The sequence below is a fragment of the Corvus kubaryi genome, unplaced genomic scaffold, assembly GCF_017639235.1.
Source record: "Corvus kubaryi isolate FWS band 111438036 unplaced genomic scaffold, C.kubaryi_AGA036_p1.0 37384, whole genome shotgun sequence".
In the NCBI taxonomy this organism is placed as follows: domain Eukaryota; kingdom Metazoa; phylum Chordata; class Aves; order Passeriformes; family Corvidae; genus Corvus; species Corvus kubaryi.
The window spans coordinates 2,724,698-2,741,346 of NW_024581126.1; the positions used below are offsets into that span (position 1 = coordinate 2,724,698).

General features: G+C 43.1%; 2 protein-coding genes across 2 annotated transcripts in view; one reads left to right on the forward strand and one right to left on the reverse strand.

The window, feature by feature from the left end:
* CSTF3 (cleavage stimulation factor subunit 3) overlaps positions 1-1,223 on the forward strand; it is a 48,452-nt gene extending 47,229 nt beyond the window's left edge. The window contains exon 21 of the mRNA XM_042035643.1: positions 514-1,223. Coding sequence (XP_041891577.1) covers positions 514-716 — 203 coding nt within the window. The 3' untranslated portion in view covers positions 717-1,223. The remainder of the gene's footprint in view (positions 1-513) is intronic.
* On the reverse strand, positions 1,224-16,640 carry TCP11L1 (t-complex 11 like 1). The gene is made up of 10 exons (XM_042035644.1): positions 16,608-16,640; positions 13,124-13,290; positions 10,825-10,957; positions 8,930-9,050; positions 8,012-8,232; positions 6,835-6,971; positions 6,213-6,406; positions 5,709-5,890; positions 4,901-5,073; positions 1,224-4,692 (listed from the first exon to the last, which is right to left on the reverse strand). Exons 2-10 carry the CDS (start codon positions 13,275-13,277, stop codon positions 4,457-4,459), a joined length of 1,551 nt encoding a protein of 516 aa, XP_041891578.1. The 5' UTR covers positions 13,278-13,290; positions 16,608-16,640; the 3' UTR covers positions 1,224-4,456.
* Between the last annotated feature and the right edge of the window lie 9 nt (positions 16,641-16,649).

The window sequence follows — 16,649 nt, forward strand, 5'->3', positions numbered from 1 at the left end:
CAGATCCATAGCCCAGGCTTTGAACTGCAGCAGATATGCTGCTCTTCACCCCCCTTGTTAGTTTAAGGAAAAAAATGATCATAGAGAAAGAAATGTAGGATTTCATTTCTTTGAGTGAAGCTAAAATATCTATTTAAATTCTACACAGTATTTTTGAGGCTTCCTCTGTTGAGAAGCAGAAACTGACTTGCTCTGCAGACTTTCTGGTGAATCGTGAACTAGTTACCCTGATTCCCTAAAGGCCTTCCTGTTTTACTGAAGCTTGCAAATGGCCTCAGTTCCTGTGTAAAGGGAGGGCTCGAGCTGAAGCAGCAGCATTTCCTTTATACTTGGCGTTCACCACAGCTCAGAGTTTCAGACAGTTGAGGCTTAATATTTGTAGAACAGGGTAGGAGAAGTGTCTTGTGTTCCAGAACTGTCCCTGAGCTGTCTCTGGGTGTCCCTGCTGGGTGCTGATTGCTGATCAGGGGGCTGAGTTCCCCAAACTGAATGGCTCTGTGTCTCTTTCTGAAGCTGTTGATGAAGCCGTACGGATAATCACGGGTGGCCTGCCTGAAATAGCTGTGGAAGGCAATGGACCTGTGGAAAACAACACCATTCTCAACAAGGCTGTGAAGAGATCACATGAGGATTCTGATGACGATGAGGAGAAAGGATCTGTAGTTCCCCCTGTACATGACATTTACAGAGCACGACAGCAGAAGAGAATCCGGTGAAACAAGTTTGGAGTTCTGCTGTGACAGACAAAGACTTGCATTGAATCAGTCTCTTACAAGTCAAGCATTTAAAAGGGACAGCTGCAAACAAAAAAATCCTTGAAAATGGTTTTGTTACTGTGGTGCCTCTTCTCCCATATGGTTCCTGATCTGAAAACAGCCCAACCAACCTTAGAATGTGCTCTGAACAAAACTCGGTTTTCAAAACCAAAAGTGCAAAATGTCAAAACTGTATTTTGTTCTTCGAGGGTGTACACATCTACCACTTGAAATCTTGTGGGTTTTCAACAGTTTTATTTTAAAAACTGGATGGCTTATACTTGTGAAGCATTTTTAATTCACATTTTCTGGAAAACAGTTGTTCTCAGTTTGTTCATGTAGTGTCCTGCCTTATTGTTCGTTTTTATTTATGGCAGAATGTAAGGAATCTGTTTTGTAGTTGAAAATTAAAAAAAAAAAACAACAACAAAAAAACATTCCTTTAAAATAAAAAGGATATCCATAACATCATGCCTCATTCTGGTTTATTCAAACACAACAAGGTACTTCTTAAATATTACTCAGCCACTTCAAAAGCAATGCTAATTATACCGTCACAGGAAATTGATCAGAGCATACATATTAGAATGAGCTTGGTTTCCATATTCTAGAGGATACAGCACACTTTGGCTTGTAATTCCAGGACTGCTTGAAGAAGACAGCATTGTAAAACAAACTCAATTCATGTTTCTAGTGTGGGTAGTCCAGGAGCACTAGCTCACACACTGTGGTCCTGGATACCTGCACTGGTCTTCCACATAATGTACAAAGCTAAATGTTAATAATCGGCTACATCGTTGCACTTGTTATCGTCAAACAAGCTAAAAAAACACTACGTGAGCTTTCCAAGCAGTTTCTATGTGTATTTCAGCTTGTAACTGGGAATTGGCTGTTCAGACTTGCACTCTGGTAAGATCCTAAGCACCTCTTGGACTACAGGACAGATAGAGCCTCGGGCAAATGAACGACATTCCCTCCCCAGCACAGCTGCCTCAGCCAGGGCTCCTCTCTGCCAGGGCAAGAGGTGAAGCAGCACCTGCACATGGAGATAGGGCTGGCCTTAGCCATCCTGGAATGTCCTTCTTGCTGCCACTCAATTGCAGCTCCCTGTTTCTTTTAGAGAGGATGTAGAGAAACTGTCAAACACTCTCATTAAAAAAAACAACCTGGGAGAATCATTACCATGCTTTGAGGGCATTTATTGCAGTCTCTTTAGATCTTTCCTGTTGAAAGGCCCACAGCACCGGTGCCAGAAGCATTTGTTCCTGCTGGGTGTGCCCTGGAGGTGAGAGTGTAGCCACAGGTGAGCACTGCGCTCTGTTCTCTCAATCTAGGATTTTTTCCTACCTGAAGGCTTAGATCAAACCCCTGCTGTGAGGAGAGATGGGATTCCCTGTGTGGACCCTGCGAGCAATACAAGCACTGCTGGCAGCACAGTCCCCGCTGCGATGTCAGGAGCAGGCCCTCTTGGACCCTGGGCCCTGAATCCCAGCCCTGCACCAGCCATCTCCTCAATGACAATTTTATCCACTGCTGAAGCCGTGCCCTTCACTCTGCCATCAGTCACACGCCTTTCAAGGGCTTTTCTAAGTACCTGTCTCACCGTGATGTCCCTCCAGATCATCCTGTACTTTGTGTAGTCAGCATAATGGCCTCTAAAGGCAGCTCCTAGGCAGTACTGAAAGATAAAATAAAGGCAGCAATTTTTTACTTGTACAGCTCTCATTTAACTCAACTGGAAACACCATTGCCTTAGTTACTTATCTTGTTCCTATCTCCAGCAGTAATGGCTCTGGCAGCTCATTCAGCACAGGCTGTGTTTGTGGAGCTGCAGAGCTTAGGCTTATGAGGTGGAGCCTGCTCTGAGAGCAAAGCCCAGCAAGCAGAGGCAGCAGCCTTGAAGACCTCTGTGGAATCCTTTGCTGATCCAAACAAGGAAATAGACCCTACTCAGAACCCTTTTTTTCTGGCTAACCAACCTCATTTTTGAGTTCTCAAGGATTCAAAGAGAGACATTCATTTTGGTGGCTGAGTACATTTGGCCAAGAGAAAAATCACTTGTCTGAGCTGATGAACTCTCACGGGGTTTTCCTGGGTTTTTCCCTTGGGGAAGGGGGATTTATAACGAATGAGAAAAGATTTGGTTTACAATTGCATAGGCTAATATAGAAAAAAAGGTCTTATTTATTCCATCCCCTTCCAAACACAAAGTTGGTGCAGCTTTATCCACACTGACATTCAAAGGAAAACTGGGAAGGGAAGCAACAACAGTGGATCATAATCAAGTGCTTCTAGAAGTTCTGTTACTTTGGCTGATTCCTAAATTAACCTGGCTGTTTGCAATAAAAGGGCCCCTTTATGTATTTTACATACCTTGTTGGTTGTTTTTTTTAAAGACAGCACATTCTGGTTTGGACAACCTCATACTCAGGCCACTTACTGTGTATAACTACAAACTTTGCTTTCATAAAGCCATCAAATATTGATTACTGTAATACACTGTTGTGCTCAACCAGAGGAAAATTTCAGATGCACTTACCTCCCAGCTGAGCCTGAAATTGCAATGTAAGATCACTGGGCTCTTCTCCTCTATAAAATACATAGCTAATTAAATTCAAGAGCTACAAATATTCAAAGTTTCAAGAACACCTCTACAAAGTGAAAAAAATCTACTAAAATATTCCCTGTATATTCAAACTAACATCAAGCCATTTACCTTTCACAGTACATTAAAATCACTTACACTGCCCACAGTGCTGTGTACTTCCTGGATATTTTTGAAGACATGATTGAATATGCAACCATCTCCTGTTGTAGTTTTTTAAAAAAAACCCAAATTTTCAACCTCAAGTTTCACACAATTTAAATCCACCTACTGGAAATGACAATTTACTTTAAAAGTAGTATTTCACCTAAAAAGGAGTAAACTACTAGCAAAAAAAAGGTAAGAAATGCCACTTTTATCAAAACATTTTAGCTCTGCCCTTCTGAAATCTTTACAAGATATAAATACAGCTGCAATCTATAAGATTGCCACCTCTGTGAGTACTGTACATAGCAGAGGACAGTTACCCAATAACCAGAAAATTTGCTACAAAAATATATTATGTTTTGTAACATCTGCAGGTAAACAGCAAAAAAATGCTATTAAAAATGCAGTAAAATGCAGAAAAAACTAGTAAGCCTACCATACTAACCATAATGTTACATTAAAGTGCTGTTTGGCTTGGTGTTTTGTCTGTTAAAGTTCTTCTTCTCTCGAAATTTAGCTTTATTAATTCTTTCAAGTAAGATTTTTTTAAAAACCAAATCACCCCTTCTGGGAAGAACCATTGCTAATCAGCTCTGGATAAATTAAACTAAATTCACTGTAAATTAAGAGTTAAATGCCCCAAAATGAGTCACTTAAAATATAAAGTTTGGTTCTTAAACTTGCCCTACTTATCATCAGCTCAAAAGTCTAAAAATTGCAGCCAGAAAACTACAATGATATCCCCCAAGGTTGCATAATTATGTTAGAAATGCATCTCTCATCTTTTACCTCAGAACCCTTCTTGTAACTCGTGTATTTCCCTCATCAGTCACCACTCGTGGGTTAAAAGGAACCAGTATTTACACGGAAAGCTGTTGTCCTAGACAAATATTGGTACAATTTTTATTTAATAGCTGACAATACTGTATTGGTAGCACACAGACTGGTTTTATGATTCTTCTGACCTCCCTACAATTTGGGATTCTTCCTTAGTCAATATTTTGCCAAGGACTGCATCATAGTAAGGGCTGAAGACCATTTTGTTGTAGTTGACAAGACGAATATACTTGGCAGCAATCTCCTCCAGCTCCCTTTGAATAGGGCTTAATCCTCCAGGAATGGCAGGCAATGATTTCTGGTGACTGGATGCAAGATAATTCTCCAGAAACTTCTGAATTCGAGAATCTGGAAAAAATGGGTTGGGTTGTTTTCAAACGAGACGGTGAATTAGAAACAGTGTAACCTCATGTAAAATGCAACAAGCCTGAACGTGGTCAGCAAGCTGAAAAGACAACATGGAAACAACATGGAAAAAACATGGAAAGAGAAGCCCTGCACACCCCCCACCCCCAGTTCCACAGACAGGGAGTGCAGAGCACTCTGCCAGACCTACCTATGAGCTTGCAAATGGAGTTATCCGGGCTGGCCACCGCCTGGATCTGCCCCTTCAGCACAGCCTCTCTCTCAGCTGAGAATGGGGTAAAGCCATGCTGGGAAAGGCAGCTGTTCACTTCAGCACACACCTTCTCACCCACGGTGGCCAGGGATTCCTTCAGGTTAAAGGAGCTAGAAAACATGAGGTACAGTGTAACTGTATTAGGTACTCACTTTTTTCCCACTTTTTAAAAACAAACCATTCGATTAGAGTTGCCTCATTTATCAAATGTAATGGAAAAAGCATAAAGCAAATAAAGCCAATTATAAAGAATAATTATATATACATGAAAAATAAAGCTGAGATCTAAAGCAAGGAAGTAGGAGAGCATTCAAGACCTCCAGCCTGAACAATCCATACACATAAGAGCTGACTTTCTGCCTGAGGACAGCTCTGACTAAAGCAAAACCTGTAGGTGTAGACGAGTCACTCTCAATCTGCAGGCACTGTGCCACACTCAGGTTCTTGAGGAGCCTGGCCCAAACTCTGAGCAGGGGCAGCTGCTGGCACTCTCCTGTGCCAGCCTGGCACCATGAAAAACACTCTGGAAAAAGCAGTGTGTCCAAATCATGAAAGAACAGAGCAAGAAAAGACAGATCTGTGTGAGTACGCTGAAGAAAAACTGTCAGCTCAGGCTCAGAGAAAGCCCTCATCACCTCCTCTGCACTTCCTGCAGTCCCCAGCCAGAAAGAGGCTTAAACTGATCATCTCCCAGCGTGAAAACAGAGCTACACCTGCCCTGTGAGCAGGACTGTGCCATACTCACGGAAGATGCATTCCTGTCAGCAGCACCTTGACAATGGTTTTGATTTTCTCAGCGAATCCGGGCACATCGATGAGCGCTGGGCCTGCTGCGCTGAACGTCACCAGCAGCACTGTCCCCACCAAGAGGAGCTGCTCCAGCTCCAGCTGGAGCTCCAGGAAGCGCGTCTGGTCCATAAGCACTGTCTGCAAGGAGGGAGGAAGCCAGCACAGAATGGAGTCAGTCTGCCAGGCTGGGAAGGGACACTGGGATGCAGCAGCAAAGGCAAGACAAAGGCACATGGAAGAGCAGGCCAGGAGCACAATGAGAAGCACTGACTCCTCTTTTCCAGCTGAGAAGGTTTCAGTACTGAAAGACAAGTGCCTATTAGAGCTGCCAGATCTCCCAATCAGAGATCAATGGTTTAGTATTGTACGTATTGCAAGGCTACAAGTCCAAACAGCTGCTATGTCCTGGGAATGGAAGAGTGGAACAAGCACAAAACCAATTTTTCTGTCAAATACCTACTTCTGGAAAAGGCCTGTTCACATGATCCCACTTCAGGAGCTTCAGATAGGCCTGATTTTGTACAGCAGTGAAGCACAAGGTGGAAGCTCCACCAGTGGCACCATCACTAGAGTAGGGAGGCAACATTTCATGTCCCAGCTTTGCAAGATCATCTGCTGCTTCTTGCAACCACTTTGTGACAAGGTCTAAAGAATCTGGAAGAGCAGGGGAAAAAATCTTCTTAGGAAAATTCCTTTTCAAAGTTAGATTTTTCCACCAATAATTTCCAAACAATCCCATTAGTTACTATGACTAATGCCCATGATATCAGGTATGACATGCACTTCATTTATTGCATCAAGCAGAACATCTAAAACAAAACCACACAGCTACAGGAAATCAGAGGTGAGATGATGCTGGGTAATCATGCCCTACACTGTATTGAAATTAAACTGAATGTCCCAAGGGCAGAACTATTGTTCTGGCAGATTTTTTCTAACTACAGTTTTGGGGCACAAGCTGTCATTTACCATATGAATTCTAGAACTTATAAAAATATCTGAGTTCTTTTCATGATCTAAAAGCAAAGACACGCAGTTTACTGGGAGGTCAGAGGGGAAGAAAGAAAGGAACAAAGTCATACTTGGCTGTTTCTCAAGAAACTCCTGAAACTTCTTTCTTTCATATTCAGCAGACTGCTGCATTAATTTTGGCCTAATACTACTGACAGCGAAGTTTGCCATATCCATTTTCATTAGGTCTAATACAGAGAAAATTGCTCTAAACAAACAAACAGAAAAAGTTATTCAACGCTGCAGATGTTTCAGAGGTGCTATTTACAAGATTTATTACAGATTGTCTAAGGAAAGAGCAAAAACATGCATGGGAAACAGTAACAGCTTAACAACTTCAGGGCATGAGAGAGAAAGCTGGAGCAAGCATGTGCATGCATGCATGTGCCTCTACCAAGTCGGAAATAAATCTTGCTCTCCTGTAAAAAAGCCTCCATGGAATTAACTTCACTAGCTCCACAGATTTTATCTCCCAGGATGTGCAATATTGTGTATGAGAAGACATGTGGGTTTCCAAGCTTGAGTGCCATGTCTGTTGGCAGCCTGGAAAGCCAACTTCAGTGGGAAGCGAATAATCAGACCCAAGGGGCAAAAAAGAAAAAAAAACCAAACAAACACCAAAGAAAAACACCTTAATTTCAAAGCAACCTAATTCCTGCTGGCAGTATTTCTGCCAAGTCAATCCTGAACTCCTGGAAGCTTTTCAAATTAGAAAACAGCAAGGTTAATGAAGATTCTCCCAACTATTGAGACCTTGAGCTGTTCCACTGAGAACATGGTGACAAAGCAGAAGCCTGGATGCTCCCAGATGTGGAACACACACTCCCTTTAGAACTGACAGGGATTTATGCAGGGAGTGGGGTAAAGAGAGCTCAAACTGGGAGGAAAGGAGAAACTGGTAGAAAACCAGTAATACATTTTCCCTATGCTCCTGTGTGCTGTTTTTCACCCTCTGCTGCTGATATTCAATTCTGATACCAACTGACTATTCATCTGCTACCTTAAGGCTTATTTCCATTTGACATTTAAGCAAATGTCCTTCAGTGACATGCAGGAGCCAGACAAATACTCCAACTCACCAGATCAGAGATGGTCCTTGTTAATGACTCCTGGAGCATCTCTCCCCTTCACACCCACAGCTATATCCTTTTCCCTATCACTCTTCTCTAAGAGTTGCAGGCTGCCCCCCTCCCCTCCCCAAATTTATTTATGGGACTCTGAACATGACCAATAAACACATTTCAGTACCTGAAAAGAGGAACTATTTCATTAATATCTTTCAGTTTCTTAATGTCTTCATCTCGAGCTGGAGCACAGAGAGTCCCCATCATGCCAATAACAAATCTGACCAACTTAGAAATGTCAAGGGCCCCATTCTCTGCCTCCTGTTTTATCAAATCCAGGTCAAGGACTTCTGTAATCTGGCTTCTCAGTCTAGTATGACCAGGCAACAAGAAAGATAGAAGACTCTGAAATGGAAAGTTTTTAACAGTGCATTAGTTCTACATATCAGAGACTACAAGGACCAAACAGTTACTGAACAACTTCTTATAGAATTATAGAATCATAGAAAGGTTTGGATCAGAAGAGACTTTAAAGATCAGCTAGTTCCAAACCCCCTGCCACAGGCAGGGTCACCTCCCACTAAATCAGTCTGCTTAATGCCCCATCCAACCTGACCTTGGACACTACCAGGGATGGGCCAGACTCTTATCTAAACAACTAAATTGTTGAATTTTTTTTTTTTTTAACCATCGACTCACCAACTCCAAATGTTTCACCTCATGCTGTGTGATACTGAAGTTACTAAGTGGCAAATTCTCTGTGGCACAGATCATACTTCAGACTGTTGGGCTCAGTTTTACCAACCCAGCGTTGGAGCATCTCACTGGTTCCATAACTAATACCAGTGCCACACACGAAGGAGGCTTGGAATTAGGGAACAAGTATAGCTTACCTTTTAATCACCTTACATGGTTTTCCATTTGGTTTTACATTCAAATTTCTCCTCTAGGATTATACAGCTTATACATGTTCACAGTGATACAGTAATGAAAAAGAACAAGAGGATTTTTTATGAAAAGCCAAACTCCAACAACTTTTGCTCATTCATATCATTGCAGCTACTCAAATTCATTAATTTTTCTTCGTATCACATCATCTTACCTCTTTAATTTCTCCCAATAGCTTAATTGCATGATCATATGTCGGGGGGTCTTCCTTTAGCTGAGCTTCCAGACAATCCCAGAAAGCTTTATGCACAATATCTCTGACTTTCTTCTCCAAGCTGAGAATAAATATGTTAAAAAGAATGATACTTGTCTCTGCACCACCTTACAAAGATAGCCTGCAGCTCCTGAAGCACGGCATGTAATAATATGAATATAATGTAATAATAACTAAATTGATGATTAACAGAGATCTGTCATTTTAAGCTACTCAGAAAAGCAAGAAAAACTGGACACAGGATTTGGAATGGCTTATGTCCTAATAAAGAGTTACATACAGGCAAAAGTGGCTGCAAATTTAAATCGTTCAAATATTTATCACATGCTACATATAGGCAAGTGAAAGAAAACAGAAATCACAGAAATTACAGCTTGTCTTCAAAAGACCACTATTCATGTTCCTTTTAAAGGCCCCACTAAAATAAAATCAATTCTCCTGTATAAAACTCATTAGTAAACCTAACAGAAATTAAGTAACTTCCCTGACACAAAATCTTCTCTGTTTCACTGCGTAAGTATTGCACCTACTCTGAGATAAGGGCCCAGATCAGTTTGTATAAAAAAATAAATGAATTCCACTGCCTCAGTACCAATTCCTAATTCAAAATACTGATGGTTCTTGCTCCTCAGCAGCGGGCACCTTTTCACACCAGGTGTAACTTCCACACCAGAGAAGCAACACACACCCACGTAGCTGAGTGCACACAGAGAATCCCACAGCAAACACCAGCTTCCCAAGGCTCTGACTCCAAGTGCAGCTGAGGCTCAGGCAGTACCTGGAGGCACTCCTGCCCTGTGGCTCTCCAAGAGCAGCCAATACAGGCTCTACTGAGTGCCTACAATGACAGCTACAGCCACTACAGCTGCCTTCTCCTCCCACCACTTCAAGCATATTCGAGCTGCAAGGGACTCTAACCTTGAGACAAATAAATATCCCCACACATAACCCAAGTCCCCTGCCTTTGCAGACAGGGACAATTCAAGTTCCAAGCAAGATCCTCTCACTATTAATGCTAAGGGGAACCACTGTCACTTCCTTTTTGTCCCAGCATGACCAATTTCCATAGAGCACAACAATGCCAGTCTCCCAAGAGTCAGCTGCAGCGTTCTCTCCTGCAGCACCCATCAAGGCAGCGTGCTCTGGGGTCTCTCTCACAAATGGATACCTACAGACAACACTGGCCCAATGGGGACCAAGTTCCTTCCATGAGATATGCACTCCCTTTCCCAAATCAAGCCAGGAGGCTGTCAGCCACACCTCACTGTGTGTGAGAGAGGAACAGCAGATGAAGCCTCCTCTGTTCTCCCTCTCCCCTCTCAGCAGGGCACACAGTTACTGCAGACTCACACAGAGAAGGAAAGGCTTCAAACTTGAAAGGAGCAAGGACTAATCTAATAAAACACAGGAACCTCTTCCCAAAATACCCCTGAAGAAACAGACAGCAAAAGCTAAAATAATCAGTTTCATCTCGTTCCCACAGGCAGTGAAAGCTTAAAAACTGCTGAAAGCACCACCCACATCTGCAGCCAGACTGGGGTACTTGGAAGGCTGCGGCCCCAGAGTCCTGGGACAAGGGGACACAACAGAAACCACAGCACTCTAGGATTTGCACCACACATGTCCAATTAATCCAAGAGGTTCACCCTTCACACACACACATATCTGGGGAAGCAGAACTGCACAGTTACCACCTTCTCCTTATATTCTTTCCTACCTCCTCCCAGGCACTGCCAGACAAGACACCAGCCAGAGCCTTTACCTGATCCCCCAGAGCTGCTCAGCAGTTCCACAAACACAATTTTTTACAGGTATCTCTTTGGTAAGAACCTTACCTGTGTTCTGGTAATTCAGCTGGTTTTATCTGGAAGTCTCCATTCACCACAATTTCGTGTGCCAGAGCCATGTTGGTGACTCCCTTTGCTGTCTCCATGAGCTCTTCTATTGACACAGGCCGAGAAGGACTGGCTGCAATATCAATTACACTGTCAGACAGTTCTCAACAAAAGACTACAGAAAGAGTCTTTTGGACCCTTTCCACCTTACTGACAGTCGGTCAAATGACAGCATCAGCGGAAGATTTTTCTCCTTTCTTTCCCTTGCTTTCCCATCTGATGGATGATACAGGTTTGGAGCATTTCAAAAAACAAAGGAGTGGATCCCAGTTGATATTCTAGGCTCAGTGCGTCAATTGATTCTATCAAGCTCTTTTAAAAACCACTTCCAAACAAAACCCCCCACACAAACCAGTACTTCTTTAGGGTGGCTTAATAGCATCTTGGCATCTTTCTCCACACTGTAAGAAGAAATAATTACAAATAGCAGCATTTCCACAAGTATTGTGCAGATATTGCCATTTCAGTTTTACATTTTTCAAGGAAGTGATTTCATCATTAAAGCAGTCAACAAACAACCACCATCACTGTTAAGCAGCAGCACACCAGTAGCTAATTATTCTCACTACTTCCAATGCAACTGGCACTCCTCCAAACACTTTTTCTCCCCCAGAGGCCACCACCCAAGCAACAGACAACATTAAGACCTAGCACCCGCACCAATGCCTAAGAACTCTTCCCCTGGCAGGCATTTGGGACTGACCAGGATGGGCCAGCAGCCTCAAACTGGGCCCTGGGTTAGTGCTAGGGTTGGTGCCCTGATGGATCCATTCCATTCTGTAGTTCATTCACTTCAGCTGCAGTCCAGGCATAGGAGCAACGTACTAATCCCAAAGTGAAAGAAACCAACCAGGTATCTTGACAGGCTGGGCTCACTGAGAAATGTTTCAGGCAAACTATTATGACCATCCCATTTGATAATCCATGTTGATTGGACTTAAGTAATTACATAGAAAAGGTCTTTCAAAAGTAAGTGTCCATCACTTGTCTGCCATGCAGAGCTCTTCTGCTCATACAGTTTGGTTCCACCGAGCTAGTTTTTCAATAATATCTTGCTCTTTTCATGCAGCCCTCCTAAATCTTTATTTCCTTCTGCCTGGAGCTTAACCTTGCATAGTGACTCTGGGAACACAGCAAGGACTCACATTCTGAGAAGAACCAGCAGACAGCAAAGTCCACAGTGCTCTTGTCCGAGTGCCAAATGACTTCACTCCAGCAGTGGGTGCACTAAGAGCTAAGGCTCTTTCATTGACCAAAGATTGCTCTCAAATCACACTCCCTCATTCTCATACCTGCTCCCTTACACGAGCGAAGAGCTTGAGACCAAACCACTTCTTTGTGGTACAATGCAGTGCTAGACTGTGCCATGCTTTTTACTTCCACGTGTTCAGAGCCTCCCTCCATACATACACCCCATTTCCTACCAGGCAACCAGCAAGGCATAGGAACAGAAACTCCCTCAGAACATCTCCTCTGGGTAACATGACACTAAACATAACCCTAAACCTCAAATCATAATGAACACAATTAAAAAATAAAGCAACGAACAAAATGTTACTGCTGAGCCACTGCCTACAGAAATTTAGAACTCTGAGCACTTCTGCTTCTTTGAATTGAATCCCCGGAGCCAGAAAACTTCCCCTTGGTTTTATCTACAGATTTGCCAGAAATATTTGGTCCCATATTGCATCCAGACCCTCTTGTTAAAAGCAGAATGACAAAGAAAAATATGCCTTAGGAAAAATAGGCAGTCCTGCTTGACACTGGAAGTAGTATTAGGATTAAATATACAACTTTCCATCTATATTGTGAGGGGGCTGACAGGACATCCCTTTGCTGATAACAGCCTTCCTTGCCCTGCAGTAGGAACAGGGGCTGCAGCAACCCACAAGGTTCAGCTGATAAGGCAAACGGCAGAGACAGTTTAGCTGGAACACACTGGGGTAGTGTTTATCCCTTCCAAGAGCACAAACACACCAGGATATTTAGGATATATGTGGCTCAGAGCAACGTGGTCATTGTGTACAATTAAGAAAATGTACACATCGTGCATACAATTAGGAAAAGAAAATGGGAAGAAAAGTGTTACAGTTTCAAGGCATATCATCAAGAGTCACACTGTACTTAACTGCAAGACAGTCAAACTTGCACAGAATGCTATAAAACACTAGGATTGCCTCCTGCAACAGTTAGAGAATTTACTGGTTTTTATTGTATTTCATAAAGCAGTTTTGCTTACACTTTGGTGTATCATCTCTGTGTGACCCTGGAGCACTCTGCCGTATTCTTTTTCGGACAGACTGATCCGAGTTGTCCAAGTTCTCCTCCTGATCATCCTCCAAACCACTCAACTTTTCTTCACTTGAATGTAGCTTGTCAGGATTCTGAGACATTTTCAGTTGGTTCTTTACAAAAAGAAAAAATATGAATAAGCATTTTCTGACACGGCTGAGTGGGTAAACATCACCAGGAGTCCTCTTGATTAAGAAAAAAATTAAGAATGAAAGAATTCTTATGAGGAATTTTATGATATCATCCCCATAATGGCAGGGGACCTGGACTCAGTGACTCACTTCCCATCTTCCACAAAATGGGATGCTTTCAACACAGATACCATTTATTTAATCTGCAGTCCTAGTCAGTTCTCAAAAATCTGAAACTGTTCCCTTGCCATAATGATACAGATGGGAGAAAGAGATATTGTTTTCTTTCCTAGCATTGCTTTTAAGAGAATGATGAAAAACACCTCCAGAACAGTACCACAAACACGTTTTACAAAAGATTATGCCAAATGAGACGACGTTTCCTCACTACACAGCAATAAATCTTCCTGAACATAACATATTCCTGAACTATGATCTGCTCCAACTGCTCACAACTTAAAAACTTCACTCTGAGCCATCCAAAAGCATTAAGAAGCAGGAAAAGAACTAGAGAGAAATTAACATAAAATTCTGTTCCCATTTTTCAGTACATTCAAGAGTCCTGATTTACACATAAAATATCACAATTGTTTGGGTTTTTTAATTAAGACAGTAAAGAACACTTATAGTATTTAAAATATTGGTTTATTAGACATTACATATTAAAGGATATTTATATCCCATTGCAGATATCTGCAGTGTACCCAAAGTTACACTGAAAAAATTACCAGTAGAAAACCAAGTCTCACTGTTCCTTATCTTCACTTATTTCATTCTTAGATTTCCCTATAAAGAATGTACTTTCTACATCCACCATTAAAACCTATCATGCAGGAAGCTGCTGCTCAGGCTTTAATTTTACAGAAATCTATTTGAGAACATATGATGTCTCTAAATTAAATAACCTAGATGTTCTGTGAAGTGGGAGTTGGGAAGAGTCTGCCTTTCAAAATTAAATAAAGCTCCTGGAAAAACAACAACTTCCTCTTTCCCCTAGTATCCCACCATTCCCACTTTCAAATTTTGAAAGAAACCAAGTTCTCAGCAAGAGATCCACTCTCCAGAGGCACCTCACAGCTACTAAGAGAAAATACAATATCAAAAACTACACTGAAGACGATGCAGCAGAAGCAACCAATAGTGTAGAAATACAAAACGCAGCACTGAGATTTATTTTCATACAACAGCTGTAATAACTAACCCTGCTCCATCAGTGCTTAAATTGATTGCACAAAGTGATTCCACAGGACAGCTGGAAAGCTCAGGGCATATAAGGAACAGTTTTGCTCTACAGCAATGACTCAGGATCATCATCTTGCTCATTGCATGAGAGACAACAGCATGCAACACTTGCCCACAGCACTGTGTCATTTCTATTTTAGAAGAGAAAACAGCACAAAACGCTTGGGATAAATGACACAGGAAAACACCCTTGGCACACAGGCATCAGTACAGGTACTGTTAGACTCATTCCACCTCTAGATGGAACAGAGTCCCCAATGTCTCTGCTCCAGACGCTTGGTCATCTCCCCGTTCACACGCTGGGACAAAGAAGCGTCAGCCTGTCTCAGCTGCAGTCACATTGCCACCCCCGAACCACGGCAGAGAGCCTCCAGCTGGCCATCCCAACCAGCAGGCAAGTGGGACATGCTCCAGGAGAAGTGGATCTCCTGTCTGGCAGACAAAAGGCCTGTTACTGCAAACACTCCACTAGCAAGATGATGAGGAGCTCTCTTAATAAAGGGACTGTTCACAGAGAAGAGCACAGCAACCATTACAATATAAAATATACAATACGTGGTTAAAGACAGAGAGATAAACCTGTTGGTGAATTTAGCTAGGATAAAAGCATTACCATAAAGGCTTCCACATTCATTCCAGACTAAATGGTTGATCTTCCTATCCATTCTCTTCCACAAAGCATCCTCCTGAAGTCATATCTGAACCACAAAGATGACTCAACCAAGCCCCACTTAAGTCTTTAATGCAGACACTTCCTAGTTCCTTACAATCTCTCACTGCACTTTATCCTCACTACCCTAAGAAAAGCAGAGAAATATAATATACCTCACTTCCAGAGGGGAAACTGAGGTTTGAGTTAAGTTGCTTGAGGACTCACAGAAGATAAATGACAGAGACAGGATCATCAGTCTGATGATTGCTACCCCCAGCTTTGCCCAGCAGGCCATCATTCCTACAACGCAGACTACACCCTGAAGTGTTGCTTTCCATAAAATGGCAGCTCAAGAGCTACAGTCTCAAACCCAGCCCAAGTTTCATTTAATTACCATTTGTTTTAAAAAAGTCCTATTCCAGCTATGGAGGGCAGGCATTAGAACTCCTGGGCCATTCTACCAAATGACTGTTCAGCAGATGAGGTAAACAGGCACACTTGTTGGTTTCGTTGTTTAGTTTGCAATAGTCTGCTCTTTTCTGATGGATTACTGCTATTATTTGCCAGAACACATCTAGAACATATCCTCTTTCCACTGGGTAAATAAGCTTGACAATACCTCTTCCAGAAGCATGATCATCATCTCTTCTTTCACAGAAACAATACTGACTTAATAGAGCAAGGTCTACTTCTTGGCACTTTCCTTGCATTTATTTTTAATGAGAACAGAAATGCAAGAGAAAAATGCAACAAATTTAAATTTAAACAGAACATTTTCCACAGCTTCTTTTCATTAAAGGTCCTCCAACCACGTGATGTGCACCAGCACTAAATAAACTTCACTGTGCTTCTCTGGCGCACGGACAAGGTTGGAGCAGCTGCTCCTCACTCCCTGCGCTGTCCCACTGTATGAGAGCACCTGACAGCTCCCCTGACCTCCGGCCCGAACACACCAGGCTGCCTTTCCTCAGGCTCCGCTCCAACGCTGAAGTCTCCTCTTCCCTCTGTTCACCTGCCACATACATCACCACCTAGTTTCCCTTGTAATCCACCAGCAGGCAAGCCGCAGCCTGTCCCCTGTCCCTCTTCCAAATTAAAAGGGATGCTGTGAAATTCCAGTTTCCCCTCCGCCGCCTGTTCTGTGTGAGGCCCTCCCAGGTCCACCACCACGGGGAGCACACAGGGCACCGTCCCCATCCGCACCGGCCCGGCAGCAGCGCGGCCGCTCCAGCCCCGCTCCGGCCACACTTTCCTCGCCACCCCTTCGCAAGGCCCGGGAGCTCCGGGGTTCAATATGGGCTAAGGGGGAAAACGAGCCCGGGAGGCTGTGGGCTCCTGGGCAGAACCCAGGGGGGGAAGCGGCACTGAGCCGGCCCGGCGGCCCCTGCGCAGCGCTGCCCGGCAGGGCCCGGAGCCGCCGCGGCGCCCGCTCGGCGCTGCCGGGCCCT

Excerpts from the sequence above, each read along its gene's own strand:
- TCP11L1 (XM_042035644.1), bottom strand. The coding sequence starts at position 13,277 with ATGTCTCAGAATCCTGACAAGCTACATTCAAGTGAAGAAAAGTTGAGT. Across the intron at positions 9,051-10,824 it reads GCTGAATTACCAGAACACAG|CTTGGAGAAGAAAGTCAGAG; the intron begins GTAAGGTTCTTA and ends ATTTATTCTCAG. Across the intron at positions 6,407-6,834 it reads GTTTCTTGAGAAACAGCCAA|ATTCTTTAGACCTTGTCACA; the intron begins GTATGACTTTGT and ends CTGCTCTTCCAG.